Source organism: Grampus griseus (assembly GCF_964374135.1).
Source record: "Grampus griseus genome assembly, chromosome: 9".
NCBI lineage: Eukaryota > Metazoa > Chordata > Mammalia > Artiodactyla > Delphinidae > Grampus > Grampus griseus.
In genome coordinates this window covers 72,191,927-72,209,185 of record NC_139003.1, presented here as the reverse complement: position 1 = coordinate 72,209,185, position 17,259 = coordinate 72,191,927, and the positions used below count along the sequence as shown (strand labels likewise).

General features: G+C 37.4%; 1 protein-coding gene across 1 annotated transcript in view; it reads left to right on the top strand.

The window, feature by feature from the left end:
- MACC1 (MET transcriptional regulator MACC1) overlaps nucleotides 1-17,259 on the top strand; it is a gene marked incomplete at both ends in the record, with an annotated part of 47,704 nt that overhangs the window by 11,188 nt on the left and 19,257 nt on the right. The window contains 1 exon segment of the mRNA XM_082661795.1: nucleotides 9,289-9,411. Coding sequence (XP_082517921.1) covers nucleotides 9,289-9,411 — 123 coding nt within the window.

Here is a 17,259-nt window from a genome sequence, read left to right as displayed (position 1 = left end):
AGACATCAGTTTTTAAAGTTCCATGCCTGATGATGCAGAAGAACAGTTGAGAACTGCTACCCTATATTACACTAGCTAGGGCAACCAGCCAGGGGGCTGGAAGCAAGACCAGCACAAAACTCCAGAATAGCAGTCCAGGAGGACCCCGACCTGGCACCAGGTGGTGCTGTGGGCACAGTACAGAGCCTCCTTCCCCCCCCAACCCCCCCACCCCTGTTTCCCCAGCTGAACACAAGGAACCCTCCAGCTCCCACAGAGCAGTGAGGGTCTCAGTAGAGGGAAACACAAACTTCTACCTTGAGTATTCCACCTACTTTGAATGAAAGGGGAGATGGAGAGGAAGGGAAAGGAAGAGTTCCTTCTGAAAAGTTTCGAAGTTCTTTTGGGCGAAGTGAGAGCGTTCAATTTTTCAGGCTGATTTAATGAAATAAAAAGGACAGTGATGGACAATTCTATTCATCTCATTCTGGATATTTTCCTTTGTATTAATTTGATATTTCTATTAGAATTTAACACATGAAAATAGAACAACAAAACATAATTTAAACATTAAAATTAGTCATTCCTGTATGGCTCAGTTATAGATATATTTGCTTTTTTCCTCATGATGGTTTTAAATATTTAAAAAAATTTTAATAATAGAAGGAATTTATATTGACTATTTCACATCCTTCAGGTCGGACCATATACTTATACCCTAATATGTGTAATTACAGGGACAACCATCCTGGTTTCCCTGGGCTGAGAGGTTTTAGTTTTAAAACAGGACAGTCCTAGGCAAACCCAGTTAGACAGTTGGTCTCCCTACTTATAACCCATATGTTCGTTTGGACAGCTGTGTTTTCCTGTTATTCATGCCTTTAAGTAGGACTTAACACCTCTTATTAGTGATTCACTATAAACTTATTTTATATCAGTAAGTAATATGGCATTTCTGAATAGTGTCTGGGAGGGAATTCCCTGAGGGTCCAGTGGTTAAGACTCCGCACTTTCACTGCCTGGGGGGTAGTGGGGGAGGTTCAATCCCTAGTCGGGGATCTAACATCTTGCAAGCCTTGAGGTGCAGCCAAAAGAAAAAAAGTGTATGGGAGAACTATAAGTAGGGTTGACAATGCATAGCCCTCAGTATTTCACTGAAAATACTCTGATTAGTTGCATCTTCTCATTTCCCTTCTTCCTTTTAGGCTGCAGTCACTTGCAGTCCCAAACCCCCAGCCCTGTGAGTTGGTTTCCTTTCTCACACAGAAAAATTTTCGTCTCTCTTAGGTTCTTTCTTTAGACTTCTTTCATACTCCATGATTACTTGATGCTATCTTCAACTAAGTGAAAGTTTGAAGATTTAATTGTCTCTCAGAAAGGAAATGATCTAGTTTCCAGTATGCAGAGAAGAGTGAGGCATTACTAATAACAAACATACTTCTTGTTCTACTAAATAATATATGTATATATACATATGACTGTATGTATATATGACTATACCTATCTACTTTATCTATCTGGTTTATCTGTCTATCTAACCATCCATCTACCTACCAATCTGACTATATATAGTCACATATGAACACATATTAGTTTTTTTCAAGTTTGTGTTTTAATAAACAGTTCATACTTTGTACACAATTCTCAATTTACAGAATTGATGAATAAAAACACTGTGATTCCCTGGAACATTAAAAATTAGACATGATAAATTGTTGAGAATTTAAGGGAAACTCCGGCTTTACATACTAGATGATGTGGCATAATGAGGGCTCCTTTCTTTAATTTTATCAATTCTACCAAACTTCATCCACGTGCTTCTTCTCACAGCAATTATTAGTGCATGAACATGGTTATCACTTAAGAGCAACTGAGCATTCATATTGACTCTCTGTCAAGAAGGTAGACTTAGATATGTAAATGATTTACACCAGCATTCTTAGGTCAAACCCAGGGGTACACAAAATGTTTGTCAGAGGGTGTTTTTCTCCTGGCAAAGACTATGGGGAATCTTATAATTAATCCAGTAGCAGTGGGGTAAGTGTTGGCTGAAAAATATTAGATTTTGTTGCAAAGGGACTGATAAAATCTAGTTAGAAAAAAATACAGTATTTTTCGATTACCCTCCTTAGAGAGTAAAAAGAGCATTATCAGGTTGAATAATCAATCATGCTAAAATAACAATTAAACTTCCACAGAACTTTTTCTGCTTCCTCTTTTCCGATATTCCTTAAGTATCTTCATCAGTAGCCTCTCATTACTCATGCTAAAACCAACAGAACTGGCACAGATGTGAAAAAATAAAACAAGAACTCTCATTTTCAGCAGTGATTGGTGTTAATTGGGGCTTTATGTTATTTAATTTAATCTTTATAGCAACTTTTTGTTTAAAAAAACAACTATTTAAAATAAATATTTTTATACTCTATTGTTGAGAAAGTTATGCTCAGATCAGTGAATTCATTTGTAAACTTTGCTTGGAACACAAAGCTGTCTAATTTCAAGGCCTGCATTCTTTCTACTGCACCCCAGTTCCTCTGTTGTCACGAGCCTACCACTCTTTTTGGCAGGAGTAATACAGATACCTATAAAAATATTCTATGAAGAATGATGCATAGGAGATAGGGTCCCAAGACACAACTGGTCAGCAATCATTTTTTCCCTTAGGGAGTGAGGTCAGGGTCTCAAGCCATCTGAGTGATAGGAGAAGCTTCTGGAATGGGCCCAGTTGGAGAAATTATTTCTATATGCACAGGAATAATAGGAAGGAGGGAAAAGAGGGAGAAAGGGAATCACCTGGTCCTGCCACTTTTTATACAGTACTTCATTTGACTGTTAAAGCAGCACTATGAAGAATGCAGGCTCATGAAGAACAATGGCAACAACAACAGCAACAATAATAATAGTTATTATTATTATTAATTTTTGACAGATGATAAGCGGAATCACAGAATGTTTAGTAACTTTCCCAAGTTTATACCCAGGGGTCCGAAACAAGAGAATTCTAATTCCAAAGCCTAATTTCTTTGTACTTTGCCAAAATGCATTTACACATAAGGAAAAACAAACAAGCGAATACTGCCGATAGTGGAAAACCAGTGAGATCTCATGATGTCAAGTATTCTATAAAGTAGTGGAGTTTTTCAGGGTATAAATCTTATAAGAAAACAAGTACAGAATTAGACACAGGGCCCTGGAAAGGGCCATGCAAGTCAGAGACCTACAGGTTCAGCTTCCTTAGTCACATTGTAAATCCGACTCTGGCTCCACTCCTTCTGAATCAGTACTTGACCTCTGTACCTTTTGAAAAATACAAGCCAAGAGACTTCTCTTGCATTTAACAACGCAAAAAAAAAAAAAAAAAAAAAGGCTTAAGGTCACTATTATACAGCCAAAGTCCTATCCAGCAACTCGTGCAATAATTAAACTTGTTCAGTTGCCTACCAGCTCTCTCCAAGTGTCACCCTAATTTATTCACTTACTTGTTTTGTTTTCTAACTTTTTTACTGAAGAATGATGTACACTTACTTGCTGTTTAAGTGCATTGCGTTGTTTGAGTATTTGTAAGCATTCTCAAATTCTTCGTAAACCAAGAAGGAGTGTGTGTGTGTGTGTGTATGTGTGTGTGCATGTGCACATTAAAAAAAGTTTTGTAGCTGATTCATCTTCTAAGTTTTGCTAGGAACATATATTGCTTAAACTTGAGAGACATATCACCAGGAATATACCGTGGCAATAGCAGGCATTTGATAACACCTTCATTAAACGTTTTCCACAGTGAAAGTACTAACCTTGCTCTATGGCTTAGAAGGTTAGTACCTATATGCTTCTATGTGGAAGCATTAATACCACTGTGATCTCAGGAAAGTTTCAGCCCATGTCCTAACTGCAACATGCAGAAGTAAAGAGATCTTCTGTTCAGGTCCACGATTTAGCTACTCCTCTTAATTTCCCAAGAGAGAGTGACTCCCATCTTTAGCTTAGCTCATTGTTTGGATCAAGAGAAAGTGATTCTTTGGTTCCTCACCAAAACTAGAACATATAAATCCACGTGGGTTGAAATGTGGAAACAGAAACTCAGTTGAGAGAAACTAAGTAGGGTGGGCTTTACTGGCCCTGATGATCTATGCTGTCCTTTTGTAACCTAACGTGTTTTCTTCTGTTAGGATAGGAAAACAGCTGCTTAGCCGGACCCACTGCTGTCTATCCAATTTGACAGAATTGCCGCTGGGTGAGATGCCATCAGCACATATTAAGAAAGAGTTCTGTGACAGAGACTCACTGTTGAACATATGATAAAGTGTGGGGTAAGGATGTCCTTCCCAGCAGTCCTTCCTCACCACTCTGGGTGATGTTGGTGCTTCTGTTAAGTGGTTTGTTTGTATCATATGCTCACTGTGTAGCTTGTAACTAGTAATGTTTTCCTTATTGTGGTCTCTGAGAAAGTGGAGAGCCAAATTTTTGGTCTATTGCTAGTAATATACTGGAACTTAAAGCATGATGTTTGTAAAATCATTTATTTTTATTTTCCTACCAACTTTCTGCAAGTATCATTTATTTATTTCTGCAAGTATCATTTATCATTTATTTACTTATTTGTTTTGTTTTACTTTTTACTGAAGAATAACATACACTTACTTGTTGGTTAAATGCATAGTTTGAGTATTTGTAAGCATTTTCAAATTCTTTTTTAAACCAAAGAAGAGTTTATGTGTGTGTGTGTTTGTATGCATCCACACACAAAAGAAATCCATCTTTAAAATGAACATACTGAAGGGACTTCAAATTAATAAAACAAATGTCTATTGATCATCAGTTATATATGCTTAGGTCAATATTAAAAGATTGGTGATTTACAATGAATATTTATCAGAAGTCTATAGTATTCTCTTAAACACTTCTATCTCCATGGAATAGCCTCTGAACTTTTGAAAGATTTCTTACCATTTTTTGAATGTTGATTACATAGTTCTGCTCTCTGAGGTGAAAGGCAAGATGTTGCAAGAATGAGGTAAGGTCAGGATGAGTAGAACCAACCTTGCCAAGGACTTGATTTTCTTTTGCCTTGGCCAAATGTCCTATCTAAAAAGTCCTTGTTTGGAGGAGGTATGGTGCGTGAGGCTGGGGACCACTTTATTTCACTCTCATTGAGTTAAACTTTTTATCATTTTTGCTTCAAAGTCTTAAAATCTAAGCCATTGTTACTTTTTTTTTTTTTTTTTTTTTTTTGCGGTACGCGGGCCTCTCACTGTTGTGGCCTCTCCCGTTGCGGAGCACAGGCTCCGGACGTGCAGGCTCAGCGGCCATGGCTCACAGGCCCAGCCGCTCCGCGGCACGTGGGATCTTCCCGGACCGGGGCACGAACCCGTGTCCCCTGCATCGGCAGGCGGACCCTCAACCACTACGCCACCAGAGAAGCCCCTGGAAGCATTTTTAATATCACATAGGTCGAGAATTAAATGCAGTACAGATCATAGAAACATAACGGAGATCTGAGGTATTCAAGGACTAGTTGGAAAATACCTTGAACCTACTGAGTGGCTAAAAATAGCAATCTTCACTGTATAATGACTACCATAATGACTTCAAATGAACACATTTTAAAGGGATAATTCTTTAAAATGGTATTGCTTGCCTGGTTACTCTTGCAAACACCACCCCCCTTTAGAAAGAATCTGGGATCTTTTGCTAAGTTATACAGTTGGTAAATATTCCCAGTCACTTAAGGCCTAGTTTAATCAGTAAAATAAATGAAGATCAAAACTTTATTCATTGGTTCTTTAAGAAAAAAAATAGTGGATCATGTAGAATCAGAATAATTGTGTTCTAAAAAGCAAGAACATGTCCCCAGTTAAGTGGGTAGTAAACTGCTCTTTTCCCACTTAGTCATTCCAACAAAGACTGACTCATGCTTCTTTAGATGAGGTTTAAAAAATTCCCGTTTCAGACAGCAATTGCAATTGAGTATAAAGTTTAATTGGAAGAAAACACAAGGAAAAGATAAATGTGCCTAGTGCTATTTGCACCTGTGTAAACATGCGCTGCCCTCTGTATGTCAGAATCACAGTCCTTCCAGTCAAGGGATTTTCTCTTATACCACCTTTCCCTGTATTCACAGAAAAAAAAAAAAAGTCCAGATTTAGGACAAAGTCCAGTGAGGGGTGTGTGTGTGTGTGTGTGTGTGTGTGTGTGTATACACAAAAAGATTGGGAGAAGAAGGATTCATTGGGGGATAGTAGGAAGAGCCAGAGAATAGGGAGAAGTCTATTTGGGAAGGAAATTAGCATGGTGATTTTTAGAATGTGATTCTCAAAATGTACCCCTCAGAACCACTGCATCACATCACTTTTCCACTTTCTTAGAAATGCAAATTCTCAGGTGCAACCCCAGACCTTCTAGATCTGAAACACTGGGGTGGCTCCAGCAAACTGTTTTGTATCGTGTTTGTTCAAACCCTCCAGGTCATTCTGGTAGGGTTGAATTTTAGAACTACTGGCTTAAATGACAGTGAAGATCTGCTTGGGTGACTGGAGAAGAGGACTACTCCATAAAGAATTCCAGCTAACAACCACCTTGTCCCTCTGTTTCTGAAATGTTATAATTCTCCAGGAGCATAACTTCATAAGGCATCATTCCTGGTTCTTATGTGGTTGAGACATTCTCACTGTATTCCACTGGGTAATTACTATTTTTTATATTAAGGATTATTTGCCTCAAAAGAATCCTAGGTATAAATTGTTCCTTTCTGGTCTTTTCTCCACAAGAAATTAAAGAGTTTAGGTAGACTTCTGTCTAAATTGGTTTTCCATTTAAAGTGTACTTTATCATTTTGAAAAGTACTTTTTTATTTAAATATTTTTTCTCATTTTAATTTAATCTGCTTAATTTTGCAGAAGGATGTGAACTTAGTTTTCCTGTTTCAAAGTTTTGGCTACCTTCTCTGTGCTAAAGACTTTAGTTTTGGACATTACATATGGTAAAATCAACCACATAATTTTGAGGATCTGCCAGGAAACTTGCGGTTCAGTGTAAAATGCATAGTGCAAAACTCTACTTTTCATCCGAACTTTCCATGTAGTTTCACCTATCAGAGAAAAAAGTTGCTATTGCAGTATTTGACTTTTTTTATGAGATAATTTTTGCATTTGTTTATCCACCATGTTTGGAAAACATTACCCCTTTTTCCGTTCCTTTCTTTCTCTTTCTTTTTCTTTTCCTTCCTCCCTTCTCCTCCCCTCTCCTCTTCAATTTGTTCTTTCTTTTTTTATACCAGAAAAGGCTTTTGATTTCTCTAAAAAAATAAACTGCTTTGAAATAAAATGTCAAGAACTTGAAAGAAATGTATGGCTAAAAAGACAAGTCAAAGGTGAAGGAGGTGTGATTAACAGATGAAGGACGACAAGAAATAAGGTTCAGCATGACTGGAAACTGGAAATGGAAGGTGGGATAGTCTCAGAATGTACTCTTGGGAACCTTGAGTCTGAGAAGGGGTATATGGCAACCTGATTATGGGCTATATGGTGTAGCTGTAATGTGCATGAGTAATTATGGCTGGTCAGTCACTCACCAGCTATTTGACCTTGTAGGTTACTTACGTCATATTGTTGAGATTCATTTTTGTACTCTATGAAATCTGATTTAACATACGCATTTTTCAGTGTTGTCATAGGGCTCAGAGAAAACATATATGTAAAGAAGACTGAAGCTCAGCAATGCCATATCTACAGTTAGTACATATGGATACTTTTACTGGTAATCCATCTGTTTTCATAGTTGCATGGTACTCCAGTGTATTAAAACACCACAATTTATCCATTCATATGGCAAAGGATATTTTGATTGATTCCCATTTTTTAAAATATGTAATGAACATTCTTGTATATATCTTCTGATGCACATATGGAAGGTTTTACTAGAACAAATAACTGGAATTGAAATTGCTGAGTACTGGGCTGTAAGCACCTTTCCTAGATAATACCAGATTGATTTCTAAGTGGTTCTACTTATTGACACTTCCACTAGTAGTGTATAAAAGCTCCCTTTGCTCCTCATCTTTGCCAATAATTAGTGTTGCCAGATTTTAAAACTTTTGCAAATTTGATGGTTGATAATTGTATCTCATGTGGTATCATTTAGCATTTCCCTGATTACTGATAAATTGAGCATATTTTAATATACTTAGGGATCATTTGTGTTTACTTTTTATAAGAAATGCTTATTCAGATCTCTTTTCAAATTTTTCTGTAATGTTGTTTTTATTTTGCTTATTAATTTGTAGGAGTCTTTGATGTATTTTAGGATACAATCCTTTTTTCTTCTTCAGTCATATGTAATGCAAATATCTTCTCCCAGTTTTGAGCTTGTGTTTTTACTTTTTGTAAACAATGTCCTTTGATATGTAGGATTTCTCTTTTTTTTTTTATGGTTTGCATTTTGTGTGTGTGCTCTGCTTAAGAAATTCTCCATTTCCAGAAAGCATAAAGATAATTCCTTAGACTCTATTTTTAAGTTTTAAAGTTTTGTTTTTCAGTCTTTAAATATCTTAGAACAGATTTCTGTGTATGATCAATGTAAGTTTTTTCAGCATGGACAACCAATTGTACCATCACTGTTTATTGAATAATCTATTTCCACACTGCTCTGCCTGGCTACCTCTGCCATATATTCAGTTTACATGTGAGGGTGGGTCTATTTCTAGGGGTATTGTGTGTCCTTAGTCTATTTCTCTTCCAAATCCACATTGTCTTACTTAGCACAAATTATAATAAATACTGATATCTGGCGGCACGTATAACTTCTATCGTGTTCTTCTGGTTTGTCTTTGCTTTTCTACATAATTTTTAAAAAGCCTAAGTTACAAACACATATACATAATATATGATTTTTCTTGAACTGCATTAAATGTATAGAAGGATTTGGGGAGAATTTTGTTTTGTGATTTTTAGACTTCCAGTCACCAAACAAGGAATGCCTATTTATTGAAGTTTCAACTTACTATTCTTTTTGTTATCCTTGGGATTTTCATTATTACTTTTTTTTATTGGATCACTAATGTATTTCTAGGTTTGCTTGTTGGTATTAATCCAGGATCTGAGGGTTTTTCAATGGAGTAATAATACCTATTTCAGGATACCTAGTCCAGCATCCTATCAGAAGTAGAGAACCTATGCAGAGTGTTTTTATATGCAGTTTTCTATTTAAATATGTAGATTACTTTGAGTTTGGTTTCTATGCCAATCTGTTTATGTATTCTTACAAGAAATATATATATATATATATATACACATATATATTATATTTACTTTGTAGGTGGAGTAATGTTAACCAGTGAAAAAGCCCATTTTTGGTCAGGAGGAATTTCACGAAGTACGTCTGAAGGAAATTTGTTTGACATGGAAGCCCAAAAAGCCTCAAAAAATAGCAATATTACAGGTACAAGAATTTATAATTATTGTAATTTTTTCCTCTATCACCACTAATTACTGGAGAACTACCTCTGAAAAGTGCTACAGAAGATTAAAAGAATGGTAAAATCTAAACTTTACCATGGATATACTTAAACTATCATTAAAAAGATGAGGAAAATAAAATAGTCAAACAACATATAATAAATATTTTGAGGAGACAAAAACTATTAAATGAGTGGTATATTGCAGTAAATATAATGAATTTTGGGGTTAAAGAGATCTCTGTATGTTGGAGTGGGCTAATAAATACAGTATAAAAGAATTGAACAGATTCTCAGAGAAAAAGTAAGTTTTAAGAGAGTCTGATGGAAATGGGTTTGAAGAAAAGTGTAAAAATAAAAGAAATGCAACATTTATTTTTCAAAACACGTCTTCTGATTTTTAATATAATACACTTAAAGCTCATTTCAATCAATGTATAGTTCTATATATACTAAACAAAAAAGTCTGAAAGCTTATTGAACTCATTTTTCTATTTTAGCTTTCATTTTCTCTAAAGCAGCACCAGCTTCACAAAGTCCACAGAATCATTATCAATATTTTGCAAAATGACCAAGTATAAGTTGCTCTAAACATAAAAAAATTCAAGATTTTTGAGATATATAGAAATTCATTATAGTTGATATGTAAGTATTTTAATGTGTTGCTGATGCTTAAAATACCCACTTTCCAAAGTAACGTGTTTCCATTTTACAGTGGTAATAAGCATGTTCTTTGCCCTTTTAAACTTGAAAAAGTTCAGGGAATCCCTTCAGGTAGTAAATCTAATGGTGGTCTATTTTTTCAACGTTTATTTTCATGAAATGTTCATTTTTCATGAAAAAATTCAGTGTTATTAAAATTTATCATTACGAAGTTATCAGAAAATAATCTAAGAAATGCATGATTGTCTAGTTCAGCATATTATTTTTTAACAAATTATTTAAGCTGTTCACAGATGTATTTGATATTTTTTTACATATTGACTATTATCAGAAAAGAAAAACATTAAATGAATAATTTAGATGTAATGAGATGAACCATTTAATGTTTAGAAAAATCTGGATAATTGACCAATTATTCTGTTTGTTCAGAGGTATTCTTTCATGAAAATGAAATATAAAACAACGCATAGGAGAGAGGGGGAAGATGGCGGAAGAGTAAGACACGGAGATCACCTTCCTCCCCACAGATACATCAGAAATACATCTACACGTGGAACAACTCCTACAGAACACCTACTGAACACTGGCAGAAGACCTCAGACCTCCCAAAAGGCAAGAAACTCCCCCACGTACCTGGGTAGGGCAAAAGAAAAAAGAATAAACAGAGACAAAAGAATAGGGACGGGACCTGCACCAGTGGGAGGGAGCTGTGAAGGAGGAAAGGGTTCCACACACTAGGAAGCCCCTTTGCGTGCGGAGACTGCGGGTGGCGGAGGGGAAAGCTTTGGAGCCACGGAAGAGAGCACAGCAACAGGGGTGCGGAGGGCAAAGCGGAGAGATTCCCGCACAAAGGATCAGTGCCGACTGGCACTCACCACCCCGAGAGGCTTGTCTGCTCACCCGCTGGGGCGGGTGGGGCTGGGAGCTGAGGCTCGGGCTTCGGTCAGAGCACAGGGAGAGGACTGAGGTTGGCAGCGTGAACACAGCCTGCAGGGCGTTAGTGCTCCACGGCTAGCCAGGAGCGAGTCCGGGGAAAAGTCTGGACCTGCCGAAGAGGCAAGAGACTTTTCCTTCCCTCTCTGTTTCCGGGTGCGCGAGGAGAAGGGATTAAGAGCTTAAAGGAGCTCCAGAGACGGGCGCGAGCCGTGGCTAACAGTGCAGACCCCAGAGACGGGCATGAGACGCTAAGGCTGCTGCTGCTGCCACCAAGAAGCCTGTGTGCAAGCACAGGTCACTCTCCACACCTCCCTTCCGGGGAGTCTGATTAGCCCGCCACTGCCAGGGTCCAGGGATCCAGGGACAACTTCCCCGGGAGAATGTATGGCGTGCCTCAGGCTGGTGCAACGTCACGCCGGCTTTTGCCGTCGCCACAGGCTCACTCCGCACTCTGTACCCCTCCCTCCCCGTGGCCTGAGTGAGCCAGAGCGGCCAAATTAGCAACTTCTTTAACCCCGTCCTGTCTGAACGAAGAACAGAAGCCCTCCTACACGCAGAGGCGGGGCCAAATCCAAAGCTGAGCCCCGGGAGCTGTGCGAACAAAGAAGAGAAAGGGAAATCTCTCCCAGCAGCCTCAGGAGCAGCGGATTAAAGCTCCACAATCAACTTGATGTACCTGCATCTGTGGAATACATGAATAGACAACAAATCATCCCAAATTGAGGAGGTGGACTTTGAGAGCAAGATTTATGATTTCTTTCCCCTTTTCCTCTTTTTGTGAGTGTGTATGTGTATGCTTCTGTGTGAGATTTTGTCTGTATAGCTTTGCTTTCAGCATTTGTCCTAGGGTTCTATCCATCCGATTTTGGGGGTCTTTTTTTGCTTTTTTCTTACTTAAAAAAATTCTTTTTTCTTAATAATTATTTTTATTTTAATAACTTTATTTTATTTTATCTTACTTTATTTTATTTTATACTCTTCCTTCCTTCCTTCCTTCCTTCCTTCCTTTCTTTCTTTCTTTCTCTCTCTCTTTCTTTCTTTCTTTCTTCTTTTTCTCCCTTTTATTCTGAGCCATGTGGATGAAAGGCTCTTGGTGCTGCAGCCAGGAGTCAGGTCTGTGCCTCTGAGGTGGGAGAGCCAACTTTAGGACACTGGTCCACAAGAGACCTCCCAGCTCCACATAATATCAAACAGCGAAAATCTCCCAGAGATCTCCATCTCAACAGCAAGACCCAGCTTCACTCAATGACCAGCAAGCTACAGTGCTGGACACCCTATGCCAGACAACTAGCAAGACAGGAACACAACACCACACATTAGCAGAGAGGCTGCCTAAAGTCATAATAAGTCCACAGACGCCCCAAAACACACCACCAGACGTGGACCTGCCCACCAGAAAGACAAGATCCAGCCTCATCCACCAGAACACAGGCACTAGTCCCCTCCACCAGGAAGCCTACACAACCCACTGAGTCAACTTTAGCCGCTGGGGACAGACACCAAAAACAACGGGAACTACGAACCTGCAGCCTGCAAAAAGGAGACCCCAAACACAGTAAGATAAGCAAAATGAAAAGAGAGAAAAACACACAGCAGATGAAGGAGCAAGATAAAAACCCACCAGACCTAACAAATGAAGAGGATATAGGCAGTCTACCTGAAAAAGAATTCAGAATAATGATAGTAAAGATGATCCAAAATTTTGGAAATAGAATAGAGAAGATGCAAGAAACATTTAACAAGGACCTAGAAGAACTAAAGATGAAAGAAGCAACGATGAACAACACAATAAATGAAAATAAAACTACTCTAGAAGGGATCAATAGCAGAATAACTGAGGCAGAAGAACAAATAAGTGACCTGGAAGATAGTGGAAATAACTACTGCAGAGCAGAATAAAGAAAAAAGAATGAAAAGAACTGAGGACAGTCTCAGAGACCTCTGGGACAACATTAAACGCACCAACATTCGAATTATAGGAGTCCCAGAAGAAGAAGAGAAAAAGAAAGGGACTGAGAAAATATTTGAAGAGATTATAGTTGAAAAGTTCCCTAATTTGGGAAAGGAAATAGTTAATCAAGTCCAGGAAGCACAGAGAGTCCCATACAGGATAAATCCAAGGAGAAACACACCAAGACACATATTAATCAAACTGTCAAAAATTAAATACAAAGAAAGCATATTAAAAGCAGCAAGGGAAAAACAACAAATAAAACACAAGGGAATCCCCATAAGGTTAACAGCTGATCTTTCAGCAGAAGCTCTGCAAGCCAGAAGGGACTGGCAGGACATATTTAAAGTGATGAAGGAGAAAAACCTACAACCAAGATTACTCTACCCAGCAAGGATCTTATTCAGATTTGATGGAGAAATTAAAACCTTTACAGACAAGCAAAAGCTGAGAGAGTTCAGCACCACCAAACCAGCTTTACAACAACTGCTAAAGGATCTTCTCTAGGCAAGAAACACAAGAGAAGGAAAAGACCTACAATAACGAACCCAAAACAATTCAGAAAATGGTCATAAGAACATACATATCGATAATTACCTTAAATGTAAGTGGATTAAATGGTCCCACCAAAAGACACAGACGCCTGAATGGATACAAAAACAAGACCCATATATATGCTGTCTACAAGAGACCCACTTCAGACCTAGGGACACATACAGACTGAAAGTGAGGGGATGGAAAAAGATATTCCATGCAAATGGAAACCAAAAGAAAACTGGAGTAGAAATTCTCATATCAGACAAAATTAGACTTTAAAATAAAGATTATTAGAAGAGACAAAGAAGGATACTACATAATGATCAAGGGATCGATCCAAGAAGAAGATATAACAATTGTAAATATTTATGCACCCAACATAGGAGCACCTCAATACATAAGGCAAATGCTAACAGCCATAAAAGGGGAAGTCGACAGTAACACATTCATAGTAGGGGACTTTAACACCCCACTTTCACCAATGGACAGATCATCCAAAATGAAAATAAATAAGGAGACACAAGCTTTAAATGATACATTAAATAAGATGGACTTAATTGTTATTTATAGGACAGTCCATGCAAAAACAACAGAATACACATTTTTCTCAAGTGCTCATGGAACATTCTCCAGGATATATCATATCTTGGGTCACAAATCAAGCCTTGGTAAATTTAAGAAAATTGAAATTGTATCAAGTATCTTTTCTGACCACAACGCTATGAGACTAGATATCAATTACAGAAAAAGATCTGTGAAAAATACAAACACTTGGAGGCTAAACAATACACTACTTAATAACGAAGTGATCACTGAAGAAATCAAAGAGGAAATCAAAAAATACCTAGAAACAAATGACAATGGAGACACGAAAACCCAAAACCTATGGGATGCAGCAAAAACAGTTCTAAGAGGGAAGTTTATAGTAATACAATCCTACCTTAAGAAACAGGAAACATTTCGAATAAACAACCTAACATTGCACCTAAAGCAATTAGAGAAAGAAGAACAAAAAAGACCTAAAGTTAGCAGAAGGAAAGAAATCATAAAGATCAGATTAGAAATAAATGAAAAAGAAATGAAGGAAACGATAACAACGATCAATAAAACTAAAAGCTGGTTCTTTGAGAAGATAAACAAAATTGATAAACCATTAGCCAGAGTCATGAAGAAAAAAAGGGAGAAGACTCAAATCAATAGAATTAGAAATGAAAAAGGAGAAGTAACAACTGACACTGCAGAAATAGAAAATATCATGAGAGATTACTACAAGCAACTCTATGCCAATAAAATGGACAACCTGGAAGAAATGGACAAATTCTTAGAAATGCACAACCTGCCAAGACTGAATCAGGAAGAAATAGAAAATATGAACAGACCAATCACAAGCACTGAAATTGAAACTGTGTTTAAAAATCTTCCAAAAAACAAAAGCCCAGGACCAGATAGCTTCACAGGCGAATTCTATCAAACATTTAGAGAAGAGCTAACACCTATCCTTCTCAAACTCTTCCAAAATATAGCAGAGGGAGGAACACTCCCAAACTCATTCTATGAGGCCACCATCACCCTGATACCAAAACCAGACAAGAATGTCACAAAGAAAGAAAACTACAGGCCAATATCACTATGAACATAGATGCAAAAATCCTCAACAAAATACTAGCAAACAGAATCCAGCAGCACATTATAAGGATCATACACCATGATCAAGTGGGGTTTATTCCAGGAATGCAAGGATTCTTCAATATATGCAAATCAATCAATGTGATACACCATATTAACAAATTGAAGGAGAAAAACCGTATGGTCATCTCAATAGATGCAGAGAAAGCTTTCGACAAAATTCAACACCCATTTATGATAAAAACCCTCCAGAAAATAGCCATAGAGGGAACTTTCCTCAACATAATGAAGGCTATATATGACAAACCCACAGTCAACATCGTCCTCATTGGTGAAAAACTGAAAGCATTTCCACTAAGATCAGGAACAAGACAAGGTTGCCCACTCTCACCTCTCTTATTCAACATAGTTTTGGAAGTTTTAGCCACAGCAATCTGAGAAGAAAAGGAAATAAAAGGAATCCAAATCAGAAAAGAAGAAGTAAAGCTGTCACTGTTTGCAGATGACATGATACTATACATAGAGAACCCTAAAGATGCTAGCAGAAAACCACTAGAGCTAATCAATGAATTTGGTAAAGTAGCAGGATACAAAATTAATGCACAGAAATCTCTGGCATTCCTATACACTAATGATGAAAAATCTGAAAGTGAAATCAAGAAAACACTCCCATTTACCATTGCAACAAAAAGAATAAAATACCTAGGAATAAACTTACCTAAGGAGACAAAAGACCTGTATGAAGAAAATTATAAGACACTGATGAAAGAAATTAAAGATGACACAAATAGACGGAGAGATAGAGCATGTTCTTGGTTTGGAAGAATCAACATTGTGAAAATGACTCTACTACCCAAAGCAATCTACAGATTCAATGCAATCCCTATCAAACTACCACTGGCATTTTTCACAGAACTAGAACAAAAAATTTCACAATTTGTATGGAAACACAAAAGACCCCGAATAGCCAAAGCAATCTTGAGAACGAAAAATGGAACTGGAGGAAAAAGGCTCCCTGACTTCAGAGTATACTACAAAGCTACAGTAATCAAGACAGTATGGTACTGGCACAAAAACAGAAAGATAGATCAATGGAACAGGATAGAAAGCCCAGAGATAAACCCACGCACATATGGACACCTTATCTTTGATAAAGGAGGCAGGAATGTACAATGGAGAAAGGACAGTCTCTTCAATAAGTGGTGCTGGGAAAACTGGACAGGTACCATGTAGAAGTATGAGATTAGAACACTCCCTAACACCATACACAAAAATAAGCTCAAAATGGATTAAAGACCTAAATATAAGGCCAGTAACTATCAAACTCTTAGAGGAAAACATAGGCAGAACACTCTATGACATAAATCACAGCAAGATCCTTTTTGACCCACCTCCTAGAGAAATGTAAATAAAAACAAAAATAAACAAATGGGACCTAATGAAACTTCAGAGCTTTTGCACAGCAAAGAAAACCATAAACAAGACCAAAAGACAGCCCTCAGAATGAGAGAAAATATTTGCAAATGAAGCAACTGACAAAGGATTAATCTCCAAGATTTAGAAGCAGCTCACGCAGCTGAATAATAAAAAAACGAACAACCCGATCCAAAAATGGGCAGAAGACCTAAATAGACATTTCTCCAAAGAAGATAAACAGATTGCCAACAAACACACAAAGGAATGCTCAGCATCATTAATCATTAGAGAAATGCAAATCAGAACTACAATGTGATATCATCTCACACCAGTCAGAATGGCCATCATCAAAAAATCTAGAAACAATAAATGCTGGAGAGGGTGTGGAGAAAAGGCAACAGTCTTTCACTGCTGGTGAGAATGTGAATTGGTACAGCCACTATGGAGAACAGTATGGAGGTTCCTTAAAAAACTACAAACAGAACTACCATATGACCCAGCAATCCCACTACTGGGCCTATACCTTGAGAAAACCATAATTCAAAAAGAGTCATGTTTAAAAAAAAAAAAAAAGAGTTATGTACCACAGTGTTCATTGAAGCTCTATTTACAATAGCCTGGAGATGGAAACAACCTAAGTATCCATCATCGGATGAATGGATAAAGAAGATGTGGCACATATATACAATGGAATATTACTCAG